Source organism: Pleurodeles waltl, chromosome 9 (genome assembly GCF_031143425.1).
Source record: "Pleurodeles waltl isolate 20211129_DDA chromosome 9, aPleWal1.hap1.20221129, whole genome shotgun sequence".
In the NCBI taxonomy this organism is placed as follows: Eukaryota; Metazoa; Chordata; class Amphibia; order Caudata; family Salamandridae; genus Pleurodeles; species Pleurodeles waltl.
The window spans coordinates 77310710-77337084 of record NC_090448.1 but is presented as its reverse complement, the minus strand read 5'-3'; the positions used below and the strand labels follow the sequence as shown (position 1 = coordinate 77337084).

Here is a 26375-nt window from a genome sequence, read left to right as displayed (position 1 = left end):
CTATGAATGTACCCAATAATCTATCAGATACATCACATTTATAGGAGCAACCCTTGATTATATGCCACAACACAACCCCCACAGGGTAAAATTGGCTTTTGGTCTCCATGTGAAATTATTTTCTAAAGCTTAGGGCAAGAGAGTTATAAAATATTTTGAGTTGTACCTTTACACTTATTACGATAGACCTTCTGACTTTCTGTTTCTATCATGTTGGTAATTGTACTATTTCACTTACCTATTACCTTAGTTAACATAACATACTTTCTGGACACTGAAATTATTAAGACGTCATGATGGTGGAATGGCTTTCTGGTTTTCTTGGTATATCACATTAATAAACGCACTATTTCACTTACTGGATAGTAAAGTATTGTACTTTTTGTTAAGTAAAGCATTGACTAGATGTAAGTGTTATCTAACTGTGTCATACTGATTCTTTAAGCCCCTACAACTCCTGTCAGCCTTGACCATTAGGTATTGCTATGGTGAGATGAGATAGCAAAGTGCATAACAAGAGTCCCTTAGATATCTAAGTTGAAGTGAAATAGGACTGTGGCCCAAGAGCGCCAGTGGTAAAGAGCATTTCCCATAGAAGGTAGTCTCCTAATGCTCCAGGACTCTAAGGAAAGCTTTATGCCATAATGTAGACTGACACTCCTGTAATACAACAGACCTGATGATGTGCTGCTCAATAAAAGTTAATAATCCCCACAAAATATTGTGTGGCATTAAAATTTGTGAACATTGTATATTTCTATTTGATGGGCCTAAAACAAAGAATTGTCTTATATCTAAAACTGTGACATGCAGCCAACATACAAGAGAAAAAAATATCAATCTTACTTAGTGTCACAGGAACAGTCAAGAAAGAAATACAAATTTAATCATATCGTAATTGGCATGAAAGGAAGCGTCTTACCTCCAATGTACTTCTGGGGGAGGAGCGGCTTTCCCAGGGCCTGATCCTGGATATGGTGGGGGAGGAAGACATTTTCCACCTGCAAAAAATGGTTATTGACAATTCAAGTGGAAAAGGCAAAGGGATTGTTGCATAGTAGACACTGTAGCTCAGGCATTGTATGTTTCAGACTACCATTCCATTCCTTAGATGTAGCTAAATATGTTGCAATAAGTAAGGCCAAACCGCCCTTTTTTTGGGAACGAAGGTGATAAGTTGAAGGCAGTCATATAAAATTAATAGAGTAGGTCTTTTTCATTGGAGGTGCATGCTGCATAATAGTAGAGCTATCAATGACGAAAACTTTTTTTAAAAAGTACAGCCCTACATTATATGGAATTTGCTGCATGGGGTTAGGCAGTTCTGGGTCCTGCTGCGGCAAGAGTTGTTTCCGCTGAATGCTCTTTTGGCAAAATGGTATAGTACCACTGTGGATTGCCACTATTGTCGATCTAAAGTTCAAGACCTAGATCATGTATTATCTGTTTGTTCTGCTCTTACACCATTTCGGCATAAATGGCTGAGAATTATTTGCCTCCAATTGTCCATTCTTTATGCCTCAGAGTTATTACAGTCATTGCGTGCACCTCCTAATAAAATGTTTTGTTTTAGGATTTTTAACTTTTTTAAGTGTTTTTTAAATCTGTATTAAGTGTAATGAACTCAAGTTTGGTGACTTTCCCCTTTATGTGGATCTCTTTGAGAGTCCCCTAACATAAATAAAACAATTTGAAACTAGTAGAGGTCGTGACATGGGACAGAAATGTTGCTAATCAAGCACAATACCACAAAGAACAATTATTCAGGAAAATGTCTGAAGTCAGGGATGACCATTTAGTATGGAGCAATAACATTTAATCAGTGGATTGTCGTGGGACAGAAACAAAAGACCTATGCCAGGTCTGGTCGTCAAAAGCAAGTTGGCAACTGGATATTCTGGATGACCTGGAAGTCATTATTTGCCTTGCTGGCTATCCGGAAGAGGAGCCATAGCAGCAAAACAAGAGTAATGAGTAATAAATTGGACTCCAGGTAGAATCAATGTGGATGAGAATAGTTAAGGAAATGAACACGCTAAATAAGAATAGGTAAGCAACTTTGTTGCTGGGTTCAAGACTTCTAAAAAGGTTTAAGGAGTCATTACATTATTACACACATGGATTGACTTCTGTCCATCTAAGGTTTCTAGATCTGATTCACCTATGAAGGAAATGAACTGTTGAGGATTTTTTAATTTAATTTAGATTTGTAAAGGGAATGGCAACTCCAATGGGGTTTCTCAGCACTAGCAGACTAAGAACAGAAACAAGAGACATTGGTGGTCATTCTGACCCTGGCGGTCTTTGACCGCCAGGGCGGAGGACCGCGGGAGCACCGCCGACAGGCCGGCGGTGCTCCAATGGGGATTCCGACCGCGGCGGTAAAGCCGCGGTCGGACCGGCACCACTGGCGGGGTCCCGCCAGTGTACCGCGGCCCCATTGAATCCTCCGCGGCGGCGCAGCTTGCTGCACCGCCGCGGGGATTCCGACCCCCCCTACCGCCATCCAGATCCCGGCGGTCGGACCGCCGAGATCCGGATGGCGGTAGGGGGGGTCGCGGGGCCCCTGGGGGCCCCTGCAGTGCCCATGCCACTGGCATGGGCATTGCAGGGGCCCCCGTAAGAGGGCCCCTACATGTATTTCACTGTCTGCTGTGCAGACAGTGAAATACGCGACGGGTGCAACTGCACCCGTCGCACAGCTTCCACTCCGCCGGCTCGATTCCGAGCCGGCTTCATCGTGGAAGCCTCTTTCCCGCTGGGCTGGCTGGCGGTCTGAAGGCGACCGCCCGCCAGCCCAGCGGGAAAGTCAGAATTACCGCTGCGGTCTTTCGACCGCGGAACGGTAACCTGACGGCGGGACTTTGGCGGGCGGCCTCCGCCGCCCGCCAAGGTCAGAATGAGGGCCATTGTCTCGAACAGTCAGGTCTTAAACATCTTCCTGAACAGCGTATATGAATTGCAAAGATAAAGACTAGCAGACAAGAAATTCCATAATTTAAGCCTCGATAAAGAAAAGGAATGCCTGCCTTGTCTTGCTACTCTTACTCTAGAACTAATGGCCAGATTGCTATCAACCAACAGAAGTTCTTGCTTGGGAATGTAGGGATGAATCACATAATGAATACACAGAGGACCGGCATGATGCACTGCTTTAAATACGACATAGCACTTTATACTTAATGCGTTTGGCTAAAGGAAGTCAATGCAGTGAGCGGACAGGTTAGGAAACAGAAGTACTACAAGGACTATGGCAAAGTAGGCAGGTAGCCACATTCTGAACAATTGGCAACCGCTTTATCTGGGAATCCATAGCGCCCAAATAAAGAACATTGCCATAGTCCAGTCTAGAAATTATAAGGGCCTGAACAACAGTTTATGGGTCTCTTTGAGGTAACAACCATAGGATCTTTCTTAAGCATGTGAGCAGGCCTAAGCAGCAAGAAACTATCTTGGTACTTTGCTGCTCCATAGTGAAGTTTTCATCCAACCAATAAACCAGATCCTTAATCATTTGCCTGGGAACAGGACAGTTACGTAACTCCTCTAACCAGCAGTGAGGTCCCCCCAAGTGGGTCCGGTTACCTAAAAGTAAAACGTCTGTCTTACTTCCTTTTAATATAGCACAATTATGGCATCTTTAGTTCACTATTTCCTTAAGAAAGCAGACCAGGTTGGATGAACTGCTATGGTTCATCGTGAAAACTTATATGACGCTCTGAGTGTCTTCTGCATAAGAATAAAGAGGCAGACCATGATTTTCCACTATGCCCGCTAACAGGTGAACATAAATGTTAAATAAAGTCAGACTCATTGACGAGCATTGAGGAACTCCATGAGTTAATCTGTATTTAGATATTCATAGGGTTTAGCTATCACCTGAAATGAGTGCTCTTCCAAGAAAGACCGAAGCAATGAAAGAGTGATTCATTGGACAACCACAACTGCTAGTCCCTTAAGAACCACCTGTTGGGATATTGTGTTAAAGGTGGCACTTAAATTCAAAAGAACAAGAGCTGTAGAACCTCCTCTGTCCAGTGATGTTCAGTAACCCTTAGCATCGCAATTTCAATGCTGTGTTCAAGTCAAAATCCAAACTGAGAAGAGTGTAGCTCACTGTGGTATTCCAGAAATGCAGACAGCTGGACATGAATGTGCTTCTCAAGGATCTTAGCATAAAGAATCAGCAGGGAAATGGGGTGATAGTTTGCCAAACCTAACAAAGGCTGACAAATCACAGTGTAAATGCCTTAAGAAGGTAATCAAGTCTGCCTCAAGGCAAAGGGAAACTAGTATGTCCCATAATTTCGATCTGTTAACACAATCGAAGACACTCGTTAGCTCCATGAATCCCAATTGGGTAGATCTCCCCTTTACAAGCATATACTTAGCCACAAGGTGGTATATTATATATGATTTGTCAAGCCGGGGCTGAGAAAAAAAGTGGGGGGGTCCCAATACACTTTTTCCCTTATTCTATGTCTTTGGTGATTTTGAGGTCTTTAGACATGGCTACAGCCAGAAACACTTAATGGAATTACACCACATTTGGCAGAAGGCTAGATCTTGGTCCACAGATCATGCTTTTGTGATTTGGTGTTAATCTGTTTATTATAGGAGTTATTAAAAGGAAAACAATATAGATTTCTAGGGACTTGCAGGATCCATGGGTACCGGCAGAAGATTCACGGATCCGAAACCAAATGGGGAAAAAAAACTCACACACCACGGTTGCATGTGGGGGGATTGGCCACTGGCCCTGCGGCCAGCTTCCTGCCACGCACGCACATGCACTATAAGTTATACTTATAGTTATATTTATAAGAAGAACCTATAACTTGTGCGAGAAAGTAGCTTTAGGTTACGAGTTTTAGTTCCTTAACATATGTATAACTATAACTACTGAATTTCTATGGTTTGGTTTGGGATAAACGTGAACCTAACCATAATGTCCCAGTAACCTTAGTTTTTTTCATAGATAGATAGATAGATGTGGATGAGGTACAAATAAGGTCAAATAGAAAGAAGATACACACTTCACAAATACACCAAAAAGCTGTACTACAGGAATATAAAGTCCTAACTATTGTGCTGCAAAAATACTGATGGCCAAAATATTAACATGGTAAGTATTCAGCTACAGTGTACTTTTGAAGTCCATCTTATGTATAAAAAATGTTTTACACCTACCTCCACTTCCTGTTGCTATCCCTTCATACCCAGTTACATTGTCCATCAAGTAGGAGGGTGGAGCGGAGGCAGCATTGCCACTAATAGAGGGTGGATATGGACCTGATGCACCTAAATGGAAAAAATAAGATATTCAAGCAGCCATCCACTGCATTTCTATGGGATGTTTAGCATCACTTTGCACTGACTTATCATTTGCAGTGCTTTCTCAAATGATGAATGAAACATATTACCTAAATTACAGACACTTGCGGCCATATGTACTAAAGCATTTTCCCATAGACACAGAATGGGTAAAATCCTTTGGTGCATCTGGCCCTTGCTCACTGATCTTGTGACTTGCCCATCCACGCTTTAGTTTACTTCATGGTGGCATCACTCTACATACATTCTCAGAAACGTTTGTGTAATTTCGCAATACACCAGTCCTTCCTGATTGAAAAAAGGCGACTTGAGGTCTTCTCTGACTCAACGAAAGCATCTTGCTCTTAATGCTAAAGTGATCTGCACATAGCTACTGGATGGCTTTTTAGCCAGCAGCACTATAAACACTGGAATCTTTAAGTTCTAGCAAGCTAAGTACTGTCTTCTAAAAGGCCAGAACTGTGTAACACACTCAGGAGCGGCTCCTTCGCTATGGCAGAGGAGTGTTGCCCCCCTGCCAACAGCAGGAGCTGCAAACCTTTAAAAATAAAACAATAATAAACACTATTTATTATCGTTTTATTTTTAAAGGGGCATGGCCATGGGGGGGTGACAGCCATGGAGGGGAGCGCACAGAGCACTCCCCTCAGTGTGCATGCTTTTTGGCCGGCCTTCTCGGGCCGGCCAAACACATGCGCACAGGGCTCTTTGCAACCCGGCACTGTGTTGCCAGGTTGGAGACAGCAGGCCCAGGTTCCCACTCTGCGTTGGAGCACCCAGCCAGGGTGCTCCAGCAAATCATAACGCCGCTCTGAGCAGCGTCATGATTGGCCGCAGGGCAGACTGGAACCCTGTGCCTGGAGTGCATTGGTGTCAGCGGTGAGCTTTAGGTACATTTTTTTTTTTTTTACATATTTTTTTTATTTTTGTGTTATTCCCCCCACCCCTGCTCTGCCACTTTGCTGAGTCACCAGCAGCGACTGCACAAACTTGACAAAGGATCACGTGGCAACTGCGCCTTTAGCTACTACCACAATTCTCTGTTATGTTTGATCCTGAGTGTTAGACCTGAGAGCCTTAGGGTGGTCACCCCTAACTTTTTTCCTGCCTCCCTCCACTTTTTGGACACTGTTTTTGCTGGCTTTTAGACTCTGCGCACTTTACCACTGCTAACCAGTGCTAAAGTGCATATGCTCTCTCCCTTAAAACATGGTAACCTTGAATCATACCTGATTGGACTATTTAATTTACTTATAAGTCCCTAGTAATGTGTACTCTATGTGCCTAGGGCCTGTAGATTAAATGCTACTAGTGGGCCTACAGCACTGGTTGTGCCAACCACTTAAGTAGCCCCTTTTCCTGGTCTCACGCCTGCCACTGCAAAGCCTGTGTGTGCAGTTTCACTGTCACCTCGACTTGGCATTTAAAAGTACTTGCCAAGCCTAAACCTCCCCTTTCTCCACATATAAGTCACCTCTAATGTGTGCCCTAGGTAACCCCTGGAGCAGGGTGCTGTGTGGGTGAAAGGTAGGACATGTACCTGTGTGGTTTACATGTCCTGGTATTGTAAAACTCCTAAATTCTTTTTTGCACTACTGTGAGGCCTGCTCCCTTCATAGGCTAACATTGGGGCTGCCCTCATACTGTATTGAAGTGGTAGCTGCTGATCTGAAAGGAGTAGGAAGTCATATTTAGTATGGCCAGAATGGTAATATAACATCCTGCTGACTGGTGAAGTTGGATTTAATATTACTATTCTAGAAATGCCACTTTTAGAAAGTGAGCATTTCTTTGCACTTAAATCTTTCTGTGCCTTACAATCCACGTCTGGCTGGGCTTAATTGACAGCTCCTTGTGCGTTCACTCAGACACACCCCAAACACAGGGTACTCAGCCTCACTTGCATACATCTGCATTTTGAATGGGTCTTCCTGGGCTGGGAGGGTGGTGGGCCTGCTCTCACACAAAGGACTGCCACACCCCCTACTGGGACCCTGGCAGACAGGATTGAACTGAAAGGGGACTTGGTGCACTTCTTAGCCACTCTTGGAAGTCTCCCCCACTTCAAAGGCACATTTGGGTATAAAACAGGGCCTTTGCCCTACCTCATCAAACCTGAACCAGAACCTGCATCCTGCCAAGAAGAACTGCCTGGCTTCCTAAAGGACTCACCTGACTGCCTTCTACAAAGGACTGCTGCCTTGCTGTTGCCCTGCTGCCTTGCTGAACTCTTGTCTGGCTGTAAAAGTGCTCTCCAAGGGCTTGGATAGAGCTTGCCTCCTGTTCCCTGAAGTCTCAGGACCAAAAAGACTTCTCTTTTTCACTTGGATGCTTCGTGCGCCGAAATTTTCGACGCACAGCTTGTTCCGCGGCGAGAAAAACGCCGCACACCGACGCTGATCGACGCGACACCTTTGGGACGACCGGAACTTCGACGCACGGCCTCGCAAGGACAACGCCGCCTGAGGAGAAATCGGCGCGACGCCTGCCATGAGAGCGAAACATCGACGCACAGCCCGCAGAACGACGCGCAGCCGGTAAACAAGCAGGAGAATCCACGCACAGACCCGGGACATCTGGTAATCCCCGCGATCCACAGAAAGAGACTGTCCGCGCGCCAGAAAATGACGCACGACTTCCCCGCGTGAAAAATAAAGACGCAAGTCCGTGTGTGCTGGGGAGAAATCGACGCACACACCCGTTTTCCACGTATCTCTTCTTCTGTGGCCCTCTGAGGAGATTTTCCACTCCAAACCAGGTACTTTGTGCTTGAAAGAGACTTTGTTTGCTTTTTAAAGACGTAAGACACTTTATATCACTTTTCAGTGATATCTCTACAAATTCACATTGCAACTTTACTCGTTTTGACCTACAATTATCCTGATAAATATTATATATTTTTCTAAACACTGTGTGGGGTATTTTTGTGGTGCTATATGGTGGTATTGTATGATTTATTGCACAAATACTTTACGCATTGCCTTCTAAGTTAAGCCTGACTGCTCGTGCCAAGCTACCAGAGGGTGGGCACAGGATAATCTTGGATTGTGTGTGACTTACCCTGACTAGAGTGAGGGCTTTTGCTTGGACAGGGGGTAACCTGACTGCAAACCAAAAACCCAATTTCTAACACTGAGGCCCTCCACAGAAGTCACGTACTTTGCCAAGATTTAACAAAGGAAAAATAATGAAGGAGGTAAAAGCATTTTGTCCTCCGACTACCTATATTTACTGAATTTGTTTCAAACTTTTAGTTAGGTACACTGATTCATGGTGATGATTAATGTGGCAATTCATAAATGCCACACTACAGAACAGACTGTATATTGGCAAGTTAACAGACGATGGTGCTGCATAAAGCAGAGCGCAGACGTGGGAATAAACCTTCAAGTTCCACGTAGTCTAGACAGTAGAACTACAATGCATCATTTAATAAAGGACAATGAGGTATCTAACTTAATTAACAAAAAAATCAATGGGTCTCGACTCTCTAAAAAATGACATTGAATGAAATAAGTATGCCCTTCTATCAGAGGAACGTTAAGTTAATTGGACTGTGTTTCATTATATACGCATTTCTGGACGAGGTATCAAACATTCCATAAATAGGTGGACAATAAACTTAAGTCCACTGAAGGTCTATTACATTTGTATTTCAAGGTCCAAACACAAAGGTGGCACGTCAAGACAACTAGAGAGTAGCATAGCCTTTTAGCATATTCATAAACTTTTTCACTCATGGGATAATATTAGACAGCCTACTTCTTTTCAATTGTAAAATCTTCTACTGGGTATACTCTTATACTCCAGGGCAAACAGAATTAGCACAAACCGGAATCATCCAAAATTTGAGGCAATTTAATATTTAAGTAAAACAAACATTTTGTGTTTCAGCTCTGGCCACTTAATCGCTGTCAAAAACGTGATTTATGTAAGAAGACGTTAAAGGTCAATCAACCTTGAAACACCTAGAACCTGCCTGCTTGCTAAAGTAATTAAACCATGAAAGGACATTTGAGATAGTTCGACCTACAGAAATCGGAACACTGTGCTGCTCGTGCTGATTTTCCATACCAGGAGCTCATTCCGCACTGAAAAATCAGCACAAACAGGACCACGCTGTAGACCACAGGCCGCTGATGCTCAAGTTGATTTTGCTATTGCTTGAGTAGATTTTCTACTCGAGCGGCAGCTTTCTCAATGCACACTATCACGATGTCTGCAACCGTTTGTGATGTCCCCTACCGTTTGCAGTGAGAAAATCTTGTCAGGTGCCATCCTAAAGCCTGAAAATAGTGCTAGGGGACGCCAATTTCTGCTCACACTTGCCGCTGGCGAGCTGCGCATAAGAAAACCTCCACCACTCTCTGGCTGCAGAATTTGGCCACAATTCTGAGCTACAAGAGTAGTGCAGAGTGGCCAAACTTCTGCCCACTCCACTGATGGAGTAGAACTTATCACCCACTCCTACCTACAACTGATAGGTTTTATGTGATCAAATGCCAGTGAGAAGTCAGTAGTTTCTTGAACCAATACTGTACTTCTTATCAAAACCTTGTTAGAATATGAATCCATGTCATCTTTCATTTAAAAGCATTAGAGATACGTCAGAAAAATATATTTCCCATTAGGATTACCAACTATTTGATCATTTCTAATTTTAAAATTTCGAAGCCGAAATTTCCAAATGTTTTTAATTGCGTATTTCATCAGTCATGAAGTTGTTTTTCACACTCTCATTGCCAGCATGGTACACATCAGCAAAGCGTGGGAATATCTACAGGGTAAACATACTGCTGAAATTCCATCCAGATTATTGGCTAAATGAACAGTTCTTTCATTTTTATGACCTTTGGCCATGTCTCTCCATTCGATTTTGTACTTTTTTTATTTTGATGTCAAAAACTGAACACATAATTCTAACATTCGAATAACAATTTGTTATCAAATCTTGCCTTGTCTTAAAACGTTTACATTTTCACATTGTCAGTTGTACCATTTTTACTGCTGGAGTGCAAGCCTGTATGGCCATCATAAGGGCCCGCTTATAGTCAGCATTATTGGTTCGTATGGACTGCGCAGTGATTACAAATATTAAGCGTATATAATGTATAGTACAACCAAACAAAAGTGTAAACCAGCTCGAACATAAACACCGTAAAGTACAACAATGATAAAAATCAACTTGAATTAAACTTTTCCATGGAACATGAACTTTTGTATCATTTTTTTCTCAATAATGGTGAAAAAAATCATATCTGATTAAAACTGGTTTTCCGACTGACCACTCAAAATGCTGCAACAAAATTCAAACAGTTTTCAAATTCTGTGTTTTTATAATCCATATATATAGATATATATTCTCATTCATGAAAGTGACACCACACGTAAAGATGTTCCACATCATACCAGGATCTCCAGAGAAGTCAGCACCAAGCAAAGGATTTGTGGAACCATAATTTGGTCCCATGGAATTTCTGTAGGGAGAGAAGAAACAAACAAATTTCAGGAATAAAGATGTTGCCAAAAGACTCACAAAGTGTATATTCTTCTTAGAAAGCCGCCATGGTTGAGATCAGCAATTCTTTATGGGTCACCTAAGACACAGGACTGAGATAAAGTAATATAATGTTTAAGTTGAGCAGGTGTCTGCCGAAGCTCAGAATCTGGATTTGTTTTAGATCCCCAAATGTGGATGAATTCCTTTCATGTATGTATCTACAGAGACACCCTCATTGAATCACGGCCCATGGGTTCTTTAAAATAATCTGGCTAGAAGGTACTGATCTCCCTTACCACCCGTTTTCCTTAACCAAAAATGAAATCTCCCAGACATCTAATGTATTAATCAAGATTTAATATAATGTTAATTCCATTTTAATAATCAAATTACACAGACAAACGCATTATCTGATAAGAAAAGTATATATTTAAAAGCATGTTGGTCCCTGCCTTTTCTTTTCAGACACCACGCACAATGGGCCATATGTACAAACACATTTTCTCATAGAAATAGAATGGGTAAAACCCTTTGATTCATCTAGCCCAATGTTCTTTATGTGTGTCTGTTAAATGTTGACCGGGGGAACATTCAAAGAAGAGATACATAACTTTCTCTGTATCATTAAGGGTAAGTTACACTACTCTTAAGTTATTTTTTTTGTAAATTGACTCTTTAATGTTAACACATTTCAGTCTATTCACACTTTTCAGGTGTCCTTAAAACAACTGACAAGGACCAAGAGTTTGAATATCCTGTATTGCGCAAAATACCACCCTCCTATTTTGCAGAGGTCATTCATAGATTGTACATAGTGTTTTTATACAAAAGAAAAAGTAACTTTTCCCTTACTTTTTTTCCATCTTTTTCCTCGTGAATCACCTCAATGATGGTCATGTTGGTATATAATTACTAGCGGCTGGTGTATAGAGGATACTAAGTTTCCCCACTATAAAAAAACACTGATCTTTGCAGCTTTACTGCCAGTAGGTACTTTGTCCATGCAAGATATTTTTAGAAGCATAAGTGCCTGGTTATGTACACAGGACATAGTCTGGGTTTTATTTATTGCTGATTCCCAGGGTTAGAACCTCCACAAGCTACAGTCTGACTCTGATGTAAGCTCCTTCTAGGGGACTCAGGCGTCCCTAAAATTCATGTCACCGTGGAAGCTTGTAATATGCAACCATCACACCTGTAAAAAACACACATCTGGCTTGCTTCATATTCCCTTCAGAGAAATGGTGAGATGCCATGTTACCTTCTTTTGAAAGAAGCGCCCGACTTTGAAAGCATACAAAATCAAACAAAATCAATTTTATGCACATAAGAAGAATGGTGGCCATCAGAAATGAGTTGGGGATAACGAATATATATATGAATGACAGCTTAAACAAGACAAAGAGGTAGACTGCACAACAGAACGAATATGATACCAAACATGCAACAGTGAAATACACAATCCTGAGAGACAGTATCAGTGGTGTGAAAATGGTGTGCACAACAAGCCTCCAAGCAGTATGTTTAGGGTCGAGCCTGCGAGTGCATGCGCTAGCGCATGCGTCTCGCTTGAGAGACTCTGTTGTGTTCAGTAACAGGCTTGGAGCCTGCCTGTCGTTCACCAGTTGTTGGCTTGCGTGGCTCTCTTCTTTACAGCCTCATAATTCGGCAAGGCACACCTGGCATCATTTCCGTTTCTCTGTGTGGAGCAGGGATCAAGCACTTATTGATTCAACTTAATTAGTGCTAGTCCGCTGCTCACGATGTGATTGAGGAATTATTTGTTCTTTTCAACTTCAACTGCCCTGCAAACTAAAGGCTTGTGACTGGCAAAAATGTGCCCAGCAGGACAAATAAATTGCAAAGTTTCATTTTTTTAATGCTAACTCTCTTTTATTTTGACAAGTCGTCTTTTCTCAGTTTCCAGTCATGTTTTCATTTGTTTTTGCTCGTGGGCACTGTTGCCAAAAGATAAAAATTAACTTGTTCGAAATATGCGAGACCTATTGCATTGCAAATGGTTGTTTAATGTTAGGTACAGCACAGGCCTGACTGTATACTAACATGGTCATTGTGCAATACCGATAACAGAAAGGTGGTGACATTCCAGGGCCTAAAAGCAGATGAACATATCTTTCCTTTTACTACAGAATTTGTGTATGTCATGTGTTTACGACAAACTATCAGGTGCTGGCCTGGATTGGACAGGGTGCTGACCTCAGGGGGGCACTGTGTTTAGCAATAACTTTCGAAATTTGAGTTTTAAAAGCACCTGCTGAAAAGTTCATTGTGCCTCCAGACTTCAAGAAGCAATTAAAATGTCAAGATACCTCTTGCGATTAATGATCCTGCTAGAGAAAGAGAGAGATGGGAGTTTTGTCTCGCAGTAGCTTTGACGCACCATAAAGTAGCACAGAGGGTTAAAGTGCCTGCTGCAAAGAACAGAACTATATTTTATATGGATAGCTGAGTGGATTAGTAAAGCCAGCCTTTACAAGAGCTTTAAAAAAAATGTATGTATGTGAGAGACGGGCTAGGAACAGATGAGGGGCGCATTTGCAGAGTGGTAGTCAGGTAATCCGAGGAGGTGGTCATGGGGTGGGGAGTGCCAAAAAAGACTGTTACACAGGGCACCACCAGCGCTAAATCCGGCGCTGGATATGTGAGTTCTTTCTTGCAGGAATAAGAATGAAAAGTAACAGTAAGCTTCTGCACATAACTATATTTTGAACAAAAACGTTGTTCCATATCCTGTGTAATAATACAGGATTTGTGCAACCATTCATGCTCCACTGAACACTTAGGGCCATATGTACGAACACATTTTCCCATTGACACAGAATGGGAAAAACCCTTTGCTACATCTGGCCCCTAGTTCCCAAAATATAACCCCATACGAAAGATTTATACAGGAGTACCATAGGGGTTAGACACACAGAGCAGCTGTTGGAAGGGAATACTGAAAACCAGAGATCGACTTCAGGCCTAGTGGAACAATAAAGTGCGCAGGGAGGCTTAACAATACTTGACATATTCTGAAGAACTAATAAAACCAAGCTGCTTGGCAGCTGCTGGCAATTTAGCTTTAGACTAATAGGATAGGAATGTGTAAAAAAATATGGTACGGGCTTATCTAACCTTTTCCTTAATTTCTCTAATAACTGCTGATATGTTCATATTTACAACCAGGCCACTGTACATACCTCATAGGTGTATGAAAAACAATTAGAGAGGAAAATACTACAAATGTGTGTGTACTGATTTTGTGTTGTGGGGCGGGACTTTATATATGCAGATGAGACTCTGGGACTGCTTTGTCTGACTCCTAGTACTCCTACCTACAGAAGCATAATTCAGAAGGGGAGGCGTGACAGACACCAGCCAGTTCCCCATTGTCTCGGGGAGATAATGGGCGTGGACCCAACAATTTGGGAGTGAACAGACAAAAGAGACTGCAGAGTGAAAGGAAAGCACAACAGGACCGAAAAAGATGGCTGTAACTGAAGGTAAATAAAGACAGATAGCACAAGGAATTGACAACAGAGGAGAAAGTGAGAAAAATGCAGAGAGGAAAGTTAAAAGCATGCACAAAACAGACTGTAGAGAGAAATGTTAGCAGAGCAGTAATAAAAAGTTGTTTTCCTAGAGGAGGGATAACTCTGAGAAAGAATACCAGCGGAGGGATAAACATCAGAGAAGAATTTTAAGAGAGAACGTTTTTAGAAGAGTAGTAGAGAAACTGTGTCACCTTTTCTAGCCTCCCTGCATCGCCCTTCTCAAGAGTTGAGGTATCCCCAGCCCTGCCAAGTGTGAAGCATCTTGCGTTACAATGACGCATTCACGGTCATTTTCCTGCATTACTGCATTGCCTGAGTTTGTCACGCAAGCTGAAGTGCGGTAAAACCTTCTTCTTGTTCCAGTTTCTCAGTTTGCTAGGTAAGCTCCAAGTAGTATTTATCAAAGGCCACAAAGTAGTGCTGGGGCACAACGGGATCAGAGTTCAATAGGATTCTTGATATATTACGATATTTTTATGGTTCCCTCGTGTTCATGGCATGAATTTGCATGCAAGAAACTGTCACTCATAGTTGTTGAAATGTCACTCATAATTACACTGAAACTATGAAAATGTTACACATAGCAATATGAAACCTTATGTATCCCACTTCAGCATTACAAGAAGGGCAATATCATCCAGGCCATTACAAATAATTCAGAGTTGCCGGACCCGATAATTCCTATTCCAAAGAAACTGAGCCCTATTTCCTGAGGTAAAAAAGAGCTTTCGGTGAAACCAATAGTGGCAAAGAAGCAGAGGTTTTGAACTGTTGAAGCACTGTTACAGCCCTGCTCAGCATTTGAAGCACCACAGGAGAAGCAGACCATGCTTCCCTCAGCCCACCCCTCCGCAGGCATGTCTGACCCACCAATCTCACCCCAACTCTAACTACATCCAGCCTTCACAGCAACATTTTTTAGCTCTGAGCAGGTGGAAAATGTTTGAGAGTTTGCCTTTGGAATCAGGGCAAAACACAGAACTGTACAAACCCTTCCTCTGTAAATAAAGTTATTCCTCATTTCCTGGACCCCACACCAAAATCTGGCAAACCTTTAATGAGAGCCTATGTGGCAGGATAGCAGAAAGGGATGATAGCAGAGAAAATAGAATGATACATACCACAGAACAAAAGGATAGCTGACAGCAGACAGAATAGAGGAATTTAGCATAGGGGGGACTGAAAACAACCTGTTGACAGGAAGGAAAGAAAGCCTTCAGAAGGCAGTCAGAGAAAAACTGCAAAGAAGGATTGCAAAGAAACTATAGAGAAAAGCAGACTACAAAAATGATGGGTAGCAGAGAGACCCATAGGGAACTTACAAAACGAACACTGTGATTTGCATATAAACATCCTTATCATTTGTGTCACTTCCACATCTACAGCCAGGGCCACTGGAATTATGCTGCAGGGAAAGCCCAAATTATGCAGCAGGGCTGGCCAAATTATGCAGCAGGAAAAGGAACATTATGTGGCATAGTGCAGCACGTTTTAAGACTTCCTTAATTTGCCATTTTTACACGTTAACACTGTCTTGGCAAAGGTTTCAAGTCATTATTGCTAGTCTGACATACAAATACAGCAAAAAGCACCAACAAGCATGTGTTAGAAATGGGGTCTTTGGTTGACAGTCAGGTTACCCCCTGTTCAAGCAAGGACCCTCACTCTAGTCATGGTAAAATCGAATCACCCCCAGCTAACCCCTGCTTACCCCCTTGGTAGCTTGGCAGAGCAATAGGCTTAACTTCAGAATGCTAGGTGTAAAGTATTTGTATCAAAACACACAGTAACTTAATGAAAACACTACAAAATGACAACACAGGTTTAGAAAAATAGGAACTATTTAAACAAAACAAGACCAAAACAACAAAAATCCTGTAATACACAAGTCAAGTTATCAATAAAAAGGCGAAAAGAGTCTTTAAGTAGTTTTAAACACACACTAACACTGTTAGCGTGAAAATGTACCTTGAGTGCGTCAAAAATAACCCCGCACTGGCGAGTGGGCTTGCGATGCGTTGATTCCACTCATGAGCGGGACCTTGCATCGTTTCTCCTTTCACCAGGTCAGGGTGCGTTGTTTCTTCTCTCCGCCGATCCGGTCAGCACTCTCGGGTCCGGGCAGGTCTTGCGTTGTTTTTACAGGCCCAGCGGTACCGGAGTCAGATATCCAGCCGCACGATGATCCGAAAACCATGCAGCACGGGTTGCAATCTCCCAGCCTCCGTCAGCAATGCTGCGCGGTGTTACTCCTGCTCTGTGCGTCAATTCTTCGGTCGAGTTTTCCCGTGAGTGTCGATTTTCAGCCACGGAGCCGGCGGCGCGTTGTTTCTTCAGCCGCAGATCGGAGTCGCATCGATCTTTTCCCCGCACAGCGCTCTGGGCATGGATTTCCTCCTCTTAGGCTGCCAGCTTCTCATTTCAGGGTCCTAGGAACTGGATGGGCACCACAGGGCATTGTAGGAGTCTCTCCAGAGACTCCAGGTGCTGGCAGAGAGAAGTCGTTGCTGTCCCTGAGACTTCAAACAACAGGAGGCAAGCTCTAAATCAAGCCCTTGGAGAGTTATTCTCAAGATGGAAGGCACACAAAGTCCAGGCTTTGCCCTCTTACTCTGGCAGAAGCAGCAACTGCAGGATAGCTCCACAAACCACAGTCACAGGCAGGGCAGCTCTTCTTCCTCAGCTCTTCAGCTCTTCTCCAGGCAGAAGTTCCTCTTGTTTCCAGACGTGTTCTAAAGTCTGTGGTTTTGGGTGCTCTTCCTATACCAAATTTCTCATTTGAAGTAGGCCTACTTCTAAGTAAAGTCTCTTTTGAATGTGAAATACTGCCTTGCCCAGGCCAGGCCCCAGACACTCACCAGGGGGTTGGAGTCTGCATTGTGTGAGGGCAGGCACAGTCCTTTCAGGTGTGAGTGACCACTCATCCCCTCCCTCCTAGCACAGATGGTTCATCAGGATATGCAGGCTACACCCCAGCTCCCCTTGTGTCACTGTCTAGTGTGAGGTGCAACAGGCCCAACTGTCAAACTGACCCAGACAGGGAATCCACAAACAGGCAGAGTCACGGAAATGGTAGAAGCAAGAAAATGCTCACTTTCTAAAAGTGGCATTTTCAAACACACAATGAACTTTACTAAAAAAAATGTATTTTTAAATTGTGAGCTCAGAGACCCCAAACTCCACATGTTCATCCGCTCCCAAAGGGAATCTACATTTTAATCAGATTTAAAGGTAGCCCCCATGTTAACCTATGAGAGGGACAAGCCTTGCAACAGTGAAAAACGAATTTAGCAGTATTTCACTGTCAGGACATATAAACCACATTACTAGATGTCCTACCTTAACCATACACTGCATCCTGCCCTTGGGGCTACCTAGGGCCTACCTTAGGGGTGTCTGACATGTAAGAAAGGGGAAGGTTTAGGCCTGGTAAGTGGGTACACTTGCCAAGTCGAATACAGTTAAAACTGCACACACAGACACTGCAGTGGCAGGTCTGAGACATGATTACAGAGCTACTTATGTGGGTGGCACAACCAGGGCTGCAGGCCCACTAGTAGCATTTGATTTACAGGCCCTGGCACCTGTAGTGCACTTTACTAGGGACTTACTAATAAACCAAATATGCCAATCATGGATAAACCAATTACATACACATTTTACACAGAGAGCATATGCACTTTAGCACTGGTTAGCAGTGGTAAAGTTTTCAGAGTTCAAAAGTCAACAGCAACAGGTCAGAAAAAATAGGAGGCAGGAGGCAAAAAGATTCGGGATGACCATGCATAAGCAAAAAAGTTCAACATAATGCAACAGGTCTTGCGTTTCCTCGAGTTAGAGCTATTAGAGTTGTAAATTCCTAGCGGGACTTTTCTTGCCACATAAATTGAAAATGAAAAGTAAAACAGTTAACATAAGCAAGCTGATTCAAAGATCCAGAGACCCGAAGGGGAGACACAAATAGAGAAAGAAGTTCGTTCGCAGTCAAACATACCGGCAAACGTGCAATTATCCATGTAACAGGGTCGATGGCCAAGGCAGTAACAAAACCGCCCCATGGAGGGACAAACAAAGCATTTACCAATGATAACAAACGATTTTTGAAAGGCAAGCCCATGAACGAGTGATAGTGATGGGCGTGCGGTGGGTGTGGTTAAAAGCCCACAGATAGACTAAAACAGGCCAGAACACTTGCGCACTCAACCTAAAAAGGAGACCAGTGAAGCTTTGCACAGAGCACTCATTGTTCAGCAATGTATTGTCGCATTTTTAGTAACTTGCCCTATTGAGCTAGACACACTTTTTTCTGTTAAAATCTACAATTTTGAACAATCTTCTCTAATACAAATCACAGTGGTATTCAATACCTTTGCATGCAATTCTTCAATTAAACAGTTTGCTTTTACTGTCAAGCAGCCTTTAGAATTCTATATTTTGGTACCAGTGTAAGAGCACTTTGTACAACAGATATCCAGAACACCATGTCACTCATTTACATTTAAGCCAAATGCAGGTCTTTGAACAATGTCATAACCATGTCTGATGTCTCTACAAAGGAGGATACGTTCAATTATCAGTGAGAGAAAGTGACCGAGATTGAGTGAGAGAGAAAGAGAAAGTGTGTGAGTGTGAGTGTGTATGGGCCAGCGCACATGCATGCAGGTGGCAACGCTTACTTGTTTGGATTTTCTTTTTGTGCTTGGGGGAGGTTTGTGATGGTATATGTGTATCCAAAGGGGCCTATCTGTAACATAGTGGGGCATATTTAGCATTATCCTGGCTACCACATGCATTTGGTGGCCAGATAACATTTTGTTTGTGCCCATTTTCCACTCATTATGTCAACACATGGCCTAATGGGGATTGTCAGAAAATGGGTTTTAGTTGGGAGGATGTAACTTCATCCCAAGTAATAAGTCCGGGACTTAAATTGTAAAATTATAAGTGCCAGTGTCAAAAGAGTTATCAGAAGTCAGAGGCAGGTGCTACCAAATGTTGGATTGGTGAATATCAAGGCTGCACAGTCTTGATTCCACCTCATGCTTCTTTCATCCACCACCATGCACTCCATGCCCCTTTATCTCATGCTTGCAGGATCTGGTTTCTTCCCTGCTTTGTCCATTTGTCACGGTTTTCCATTTTCCTCTTTTCCTGTTTTTGTGTTTTCTCTTTCTTACTTAAGCATAATTGTGATGTTTGCATTGGTCATTTTAATGACCGAATTGTACGTTTTGCATGAAGAAAACACTGCTTCTTAAGCTAATTGTGAGACAGTCACAATTATATTTTGAGAATATGTTGTATTGTTTTGCTATGGTATGCTATAGTATGTTGATTATTAAGCGCTCTATCAACCTGGAGGGGAATCTGGCACTACCATCACAACAAATGAGAAGAGGCGCTAGCATCATACACCATCTCTACGTGGACTACCAAATCTTCCCCCTCCTTTCCCAAGGACGTAGATTTAGAACTGAGTTTAACCTTTGGCAGAAACGTACCAATACAGTCATGCTCTTCAACTATGAACAGTAGTATTAGTGGTATAGTTTCCATTATAAAACTACAAACATGAGAATGCGACGTAAAACAGCAAAGAGCAGTAAAAAAAAAAAAAAAAACCTCAGATTCAGAACACCTCTATATAAGTATGGAACTCAGCATATTTGAAGCAAATGTTAAGATGAAGTGTGTGTTGGTATTTCTACTGTGCTGTGCAAGTCTAGTTGAGAAGCAAAGCAACAGGGCTGATTTGAGAACTGAAAGAGGTTGGAACATAGAAAAACCACTAAATAGTAATTATAGATGTGATTACATAGAAAATATTGAACAAAATATTGTTCAATTTAATTTCGACTTCCATGTATTTAGGTACTGACTACGGATAAACTCGTGTAATTTTATTGTAAGTAAAGATGAAGGTTAGAGTAAGATTAGCTTTTAATTAATGTATTTAAAATAAGAATAATTTACAAATAGGACCAGGTTTAGCATAATGTTCAGATTTAATTTATGTCTTTAATTTAAATTAAGAGTAAGGGTTTGCTTAAGGGTTAGGTTATTTTTTATCTAATGTAATTAAAATAAAAATTATTAGGAATACCATAATCCTTAGAGTAGGTTAAGGGTAGTAACTCAAGCACATCAATTAATTTGATTTTATTGCTATGGTTACAATTGGATTTAACAAATGATTTAACTGCATATCATTTCATTATTTTGACTTGAATGTATGAAGAAGGGTATGTTTAATGTTGGTGTCGATGTAGATGCAGGGTTGAAATAATGGGGTCTAGATAGTGCTAAATTGTATTTACTTATACTCGAGTTAGTAGCTCTTGAGTAGTGGTGGAATGAGGTGATAGGGTTTGGTGTAATAGCATAAAACACTGTATCGAGAAAAGAAAAAAAAACTTAGTGGCCCTGGCGGAAGTCGTAAACTGCACCAGCTGTTAGCATAACGTACACGGGCTTCTCAAAATAACCTTTTGTCCCTGGCACTTATATGTCTTTACATATTAAGCACTTTTAAATGCTTCACTTGTACAAACCAGCATGTCACATTATCAGTGTTTTCAGAAATTTCTTACCAATATTTAAGAGTTTTGCCCATGTAAAAAAGTTATTTTATATTATACAGGCGGAGCTGCAAGCAGTTTTATAGACACTTAATTAGAAAATTGGAATGTTAAAAGATCCATTTAAGGCAATGGATTAGCAGAGGGCCACCAAAAGAAAGTAGAGGCCTCAGAATGTTGAATGATAATTCCCATTTGTCTGAAATAATTGGACAAGCTGAATAAATACAGCATTTGGATTGTCGTGTTGGAGAAATGAAGGCATACATTGAAGCAGAACATTTATTTGCTGTGTGGTGTACTAAAAGATTTGGGGAAAGTGATTTGCAAATGATGGTTTAGCCATTCGAGGACCTTTATTTTACACCCTTTTAGTTGGGGGTTCATTTTCTGCCACTAACCTATCAATGAGTGACAAGCGGGTACTGTAATTTGGAGTAGAAGAGATAGCTACTGTGGGCCCAGGAAGCGTTAGGTATGCCAGGTGTAGTATATGGGTGGATATGTGTGTATTTGTACTTGTGGAAAGAGATGGGTTAAGGTGAGGGCGATACTTGGACGTTTGAGGGCATTAATGGTATATTTTGGCGTTTTAGATATATGGTTCGTCTCATGCCATAAACAGAGAGAAACAGATACAGAGGGAGAGTCAGAGAGAGTGACAGAGTGAGTTGTTGTTATTCGGGGATGGTTTCGCTTGTGTTGGGATTTCCTTAATTTCAAGGCTTAACAGTGCTTCAAGACGTTTATCAGGATGTAATCAGCTGTGACATGTTTGGCTGTTGACTGGGATCACTCTGGGTGTAGTATCTGATATAAATGTGTTGAGTGGTGTATGAGCAAGCCATTTTTTTCATGGGGTCCGTAGTGGAGGTTAAAATCTACATAATGTTGAGGCGTTATTTGTGGGACTCGTTATTGTGTAAAGAATGCATTATTTTCTTAGGAATAATTTGGAACCTCTGTTGCATTATGCATGTGTATCATGCTTTGCAAAGTTGTATTGGCGTGTATGGAATGTTGGTGTGGTTTACCTCTGTTTCGGGTAGTTTTTTTTCTTGCTTTGATTGCTTGTAGCCTGATTTGATCACCCTTAACCTTCATGGGTGTGCGATGTGTCTTGTGATGCTATATGTTACATTTTGTTTTACAGTACCAATAGATTAGTCAATCCCCTTCCACACAATCAGACACTGAGGGACTTTAAATTTGTGTCTTTAATAATATAGATTGCTTATTATACAAAGAATGCTGGACTTTCATCAGGGTTAACTTGATATAGCTTCAAATGATATCACGGGGGGAGAGCACAAGAAGTGTCAATTCAGCTACTACAATAGTGTTGGTGAAACAATGGGTTTCTGAGCTGTGATCAGGGATGTAAGGCACCCTTCCTCCCTAATAGCCAGTGCATTAAGAAGCAAGGCTGCAGCTGGTACAACTAATAACATTTCTGTGGCAGCCACTTGAATTCCATCAATCACAGGGAAGATGATTACCCTGGTTCCAAGACTGGCTGTAGGAAGCATTGGGTGGCCTTGCAACTTGAATGGAGAACCCCAGGTGACAAAGCAATATAGAGGAAGATCCTGCCTGCTGCACAGCGGGGACTCACAGAAGGAAGCTGGAAATGTTCTGGAGCTGGGGGAGGCAACTGAAGACGTGAGGACAAGGTTTCCCTTCTGCTAATTGAGTTCAGGATGCACTGTGAGCTCTGAGCCACAATGTAGCCTTTGGAGACTGTATATGCTTTTTTCATCGATTCTGAACTGACGCCTATTGTTTCAAAATGCTGCATAAAAAGGGCAAGCAGAAAGTCCACTAAGAGAAGTATTTTGAGGCCTAGATGATGCCCCAGCTTGTCTATCCGCAAAAAGGGTGGAGAGGGAGTAGATCTGTGAATGACCACAGTGTGTTTTATGTGACAAAAGCACCTACCATGTCACACAATCCAGACCAAGCCAAGAACTTCTGGAAGCAAAGAGGGAGGGACTGTGATCCTCATTAATGACTTCAAAACTCTCTGAGCTGATGCAACACCATACTAATCTACTGAAGACAACTGTTCAGAATGGTACAGCCATTTCTAACCCAACCTCCATCACTTGCCGAATCCCAAAGATTCCACACATGCAATTATGCTGTTCACTTTGCACATACAGCTACTGAGAATTATAATGCACGACAGTGCTCCCTTTTATGAGGCCCAGTGGGTTCAGCTATCTCTTTCATAGTGTTCAGGATATACCAAAGACCACTATTTTACACTTGTAAAGATCATCCTTCATTCAGATGTGCACCAGTGACACCATGGTACATCCCACCAACTTTTTCTGTAAAAAGTTAGTCAATGGATGAATCAGGACTGTTTACACAGACTGAACAGTTTCAAATGAGTAAGCCAAAACACAACATATTTTGCTATCTGTCACAAATACGACAAGGAGAATGGAAGCTGCAAACAATCTTATAGACTAGTGTAATGGGCAAATGATAATCAATAGTCATGGTAGACTTGGATCTTGGTGCAATGTGTCACTGACTGTGATGTAGCATGGTTTATATCAACCAAGACCATCCTGGTAAATGATTTTACCCTCTGACTTTAGTCCTTTAATCCACAATCCACCACAGAAGTACTCTTCTACAGGCCCAGGGCCACAGAAGATGCACTTAGAGGCTCACATGGGGTCAGGTGAGGCCAGGCAGCAGGGTACAGTCCAGCCCCAGTTGCTACTGGTCATCTGGGCAGCTGCAGGAAAAGGTCTCTTGTTGTTGGTTGTGCCCCTGTAGCTTTAACAGGCAACCATCATTATGACCCTTGGAGAGCACTTCCTTGTCACAGGTCACGATGGAGAACAGGTCTAGTCCTATAAGCTATTCTCAGGTCTTAGATAGCAGGTTCAGTCCTCTCCTGACCTTCCACAGGCCGGGGAGAGTTCTGAAGTTGGTGCCTGGTGATGCTATTTTATTCCTGGAACAGGCTAGTTGGTAGGAATGGCTCTTGTGTAGAGCCTAACCAATGAGGTAAAGGTTCTTGGGGCCAACCCTACCCACTTTCGGCAATTTCAATATGCCTGAGGTCTTTGGCCACACTTACCTTTGGCTCTAAGGGCTGGTGCATTCTGTGGTGAATGTACAATGATAATCTTAGTGCCCTCCCACATCTAACACTAAAATCCAGCTTCAGACAGTCACTGTACCCCCAATAAACAGAGACAGGCGTCTGGTAGAACAACCAGACTGTTGATACACAAGAATTGTTTTGGCATTCTGTTTTCCCAGAAATACGTCTCCAGTGTTATATGTAACCCCCGGCTCCCGTCAGCAGGATTCAACACTTTAATGAAGACAAAAGGCCACATGTGACTAAAGCCTGCCAGGCAAGGGGGGCGGCAAATAAACAATTAAAGGGAGACCTCAGGTATTTACTAGTGGCCAGAAGGGGTAGACAGCACAGAGCAACAATAGAGTGTCCAGCAAAAGACACAAATTCCATGGCGACCATGTAGCAAAGGGGCATTTGCTACACTTTGGCTGCCAGTTAAATACACAATCTCATTTAAATCAGGGTGTCTGTTTTTTAAATATATACAATGCCTTGCACTATCCTACTTCATCAGTTACATTCACACTCTTGCAATTCACCCGAGAAGTATGCATCTTCACTTGGTAAACGTATCTTGCTTTAACGTGCCAAATAAAGGGGGCAGGTTTTTCTCTGTTCAGGAGCCAACCTCTTTGAACCTGCTGCCTCTCCATCCCAGCCAAACTTACTTCTTGATGTCTTTTAGGACAAAATGTAAGAACCCTTGTTTTACCCTATGTTACAGGCATCTTGCTTCATTTCAGGTTGACAGCTAGAGACCTCCTAGGGTAGTGTGCCTGGAACAGAAGTGATCATTCAGTTGGTTAATCATACTCAGACAGTCACTCAGGCTCTCAAACGAATCCATAATATCTGTCAATTTTCGATTGTCCTAGGATTCTTAGAGCCCTTAATATTTTCTGTCATGTATGTTCCTTAAACTCTGTTTCAAAAAATTCAAATATTGCAACAAAGACCTCCATGGTTTAGCTGGATCTTTCATCTCCCCCTTCACTCCTGAAGCAAGCTTCTGAATCCATCATTCCCTATTGTTAGAAATGGGGTCTTTGGTTGACAGTCAGGTTACCCCCTGTTCAAGCAAGGACCCTCACTCTAGTCAGGGTAAAAGAGAATCACCCTCAGCTAACCCCTGCTTACCCCCTTGGTAGCTTGGCAGAGCAGTAGGCTTAACCTCAGAGTGCTAGGTGTAAAGTATTTGTACCAACACACACAGTAACTTAATGAAAACACTACAAAATGACAAAACACCAGTTTAGAGAAATAGGTAATATTTATCTAAACAAAACAAGACCAAAACGACAACAATCCGACATACACAAGTTATGAATTTTTAAAGATTAAACTACAAAATAGCGCTTAGAAACAAAAATGCTTCGATGAGATGTTAACATGGCGTCGTGACGGAGTCGCTCCCAACAAGCCGACACCAGCGGCGCCGGACACGGAGTCGTGTAGACCCCCAAGTACAGTACCTTTGGTGAAGAGTGAAAACAAGCTGATGCGCGAAGTCGGGAATCGCGGCGTCTGTGCGAAACGTTGAATCCGTGCACTTCGAGCAGCGTCGGTCACGACGTGGTGCGGCGACTTCCACGGAGTCGCGGACTTCAGCGGGGCTGCTGCGGCATCGGGCCTGCGAAGAGCGCTGCGTTCCAGCGAAGGTCACGGCATTAGGTGCAGGCGGCGTTACCGGATTCAGCAGCGCGTCGGTCCGAAGTCGTCCGAAGTCGATTTCCTTGGATTTCCACCAGCTTTCCTTTCAAGGGCCCAGGGACTGGAGAGGGCACCACTTGTCGGGGCAGGAGTCTCTCCAGAGACTCCAGGCTGCTGGCAGAGAGAAGTCTTTGCTGTCCCTGAGACTTCAAACAACAGGAGGCAAGCTCTAACTCAAGCCCTTGGAGATTTTTTCACAAGATGGAAGGCACACAAAGTCCAGTCTTTGCCCTCTTACTCTGGCAGAAGCAGCACTGCAGGAAAGCGCCACAAAGCACAGTCACATGCAGGGCAGAACTTCTTCCTCAGCTATCAGCTCTTCTCCAGGCAGAGGTTCCTCTTGGTTCCAGAAGTGTTTCTAAAGTCTGTAGATTTGGGTGCCCTTCTTATACCCATTTTAGTCTTTAAAGTCACCTTTCTTCAAAGGGCACTCACACCTACTTGTGAAATCCTGCCTTGCCTAGGCAAGGCCTCAGACACACACCAGGGGGTCGGAGTCTGCATTGTCAGAGGCAGACACAGTCCTTTCAGATGAGAGTGACCACTCCACCCCTCCCTCCTAGCAGAGATGGCTAATAAGGAAATGC

At 42.7% G+C, this 26375-nt stretch overlaps 1 protein-coding gene across 1 annotated transcript in view; it reads right to left on the bottom strand.

The window, feature by feature from the left end:
* The window catches only part of LOC138258980 (protein SSUH2 homolog), a 139411-nt gene that overhangs the window by 79818 nt on the left and 33218 nt on the right, over positions 1 to 26375 (bottom strand). Inside the window, exons 2-4 of the mRNA XM_069206340.1 lie at positions 10744 to 10811; positions 5191 to 5301; positions 923 to 1001 (exon numbers count right to left, since the gene is read on the bottom strand). Of these exons, the coding sequence (XP_069062441.1) occupies positions 923 to 1001; positions 5191 to 5301; positions 10744 to 10811 (258 nt within the window). The remainder of the gene's footprint in view (positions 1 to 922; positions 1002 to 5190; positions 5302 to 10743; positions 10812 to 26375) is intronic.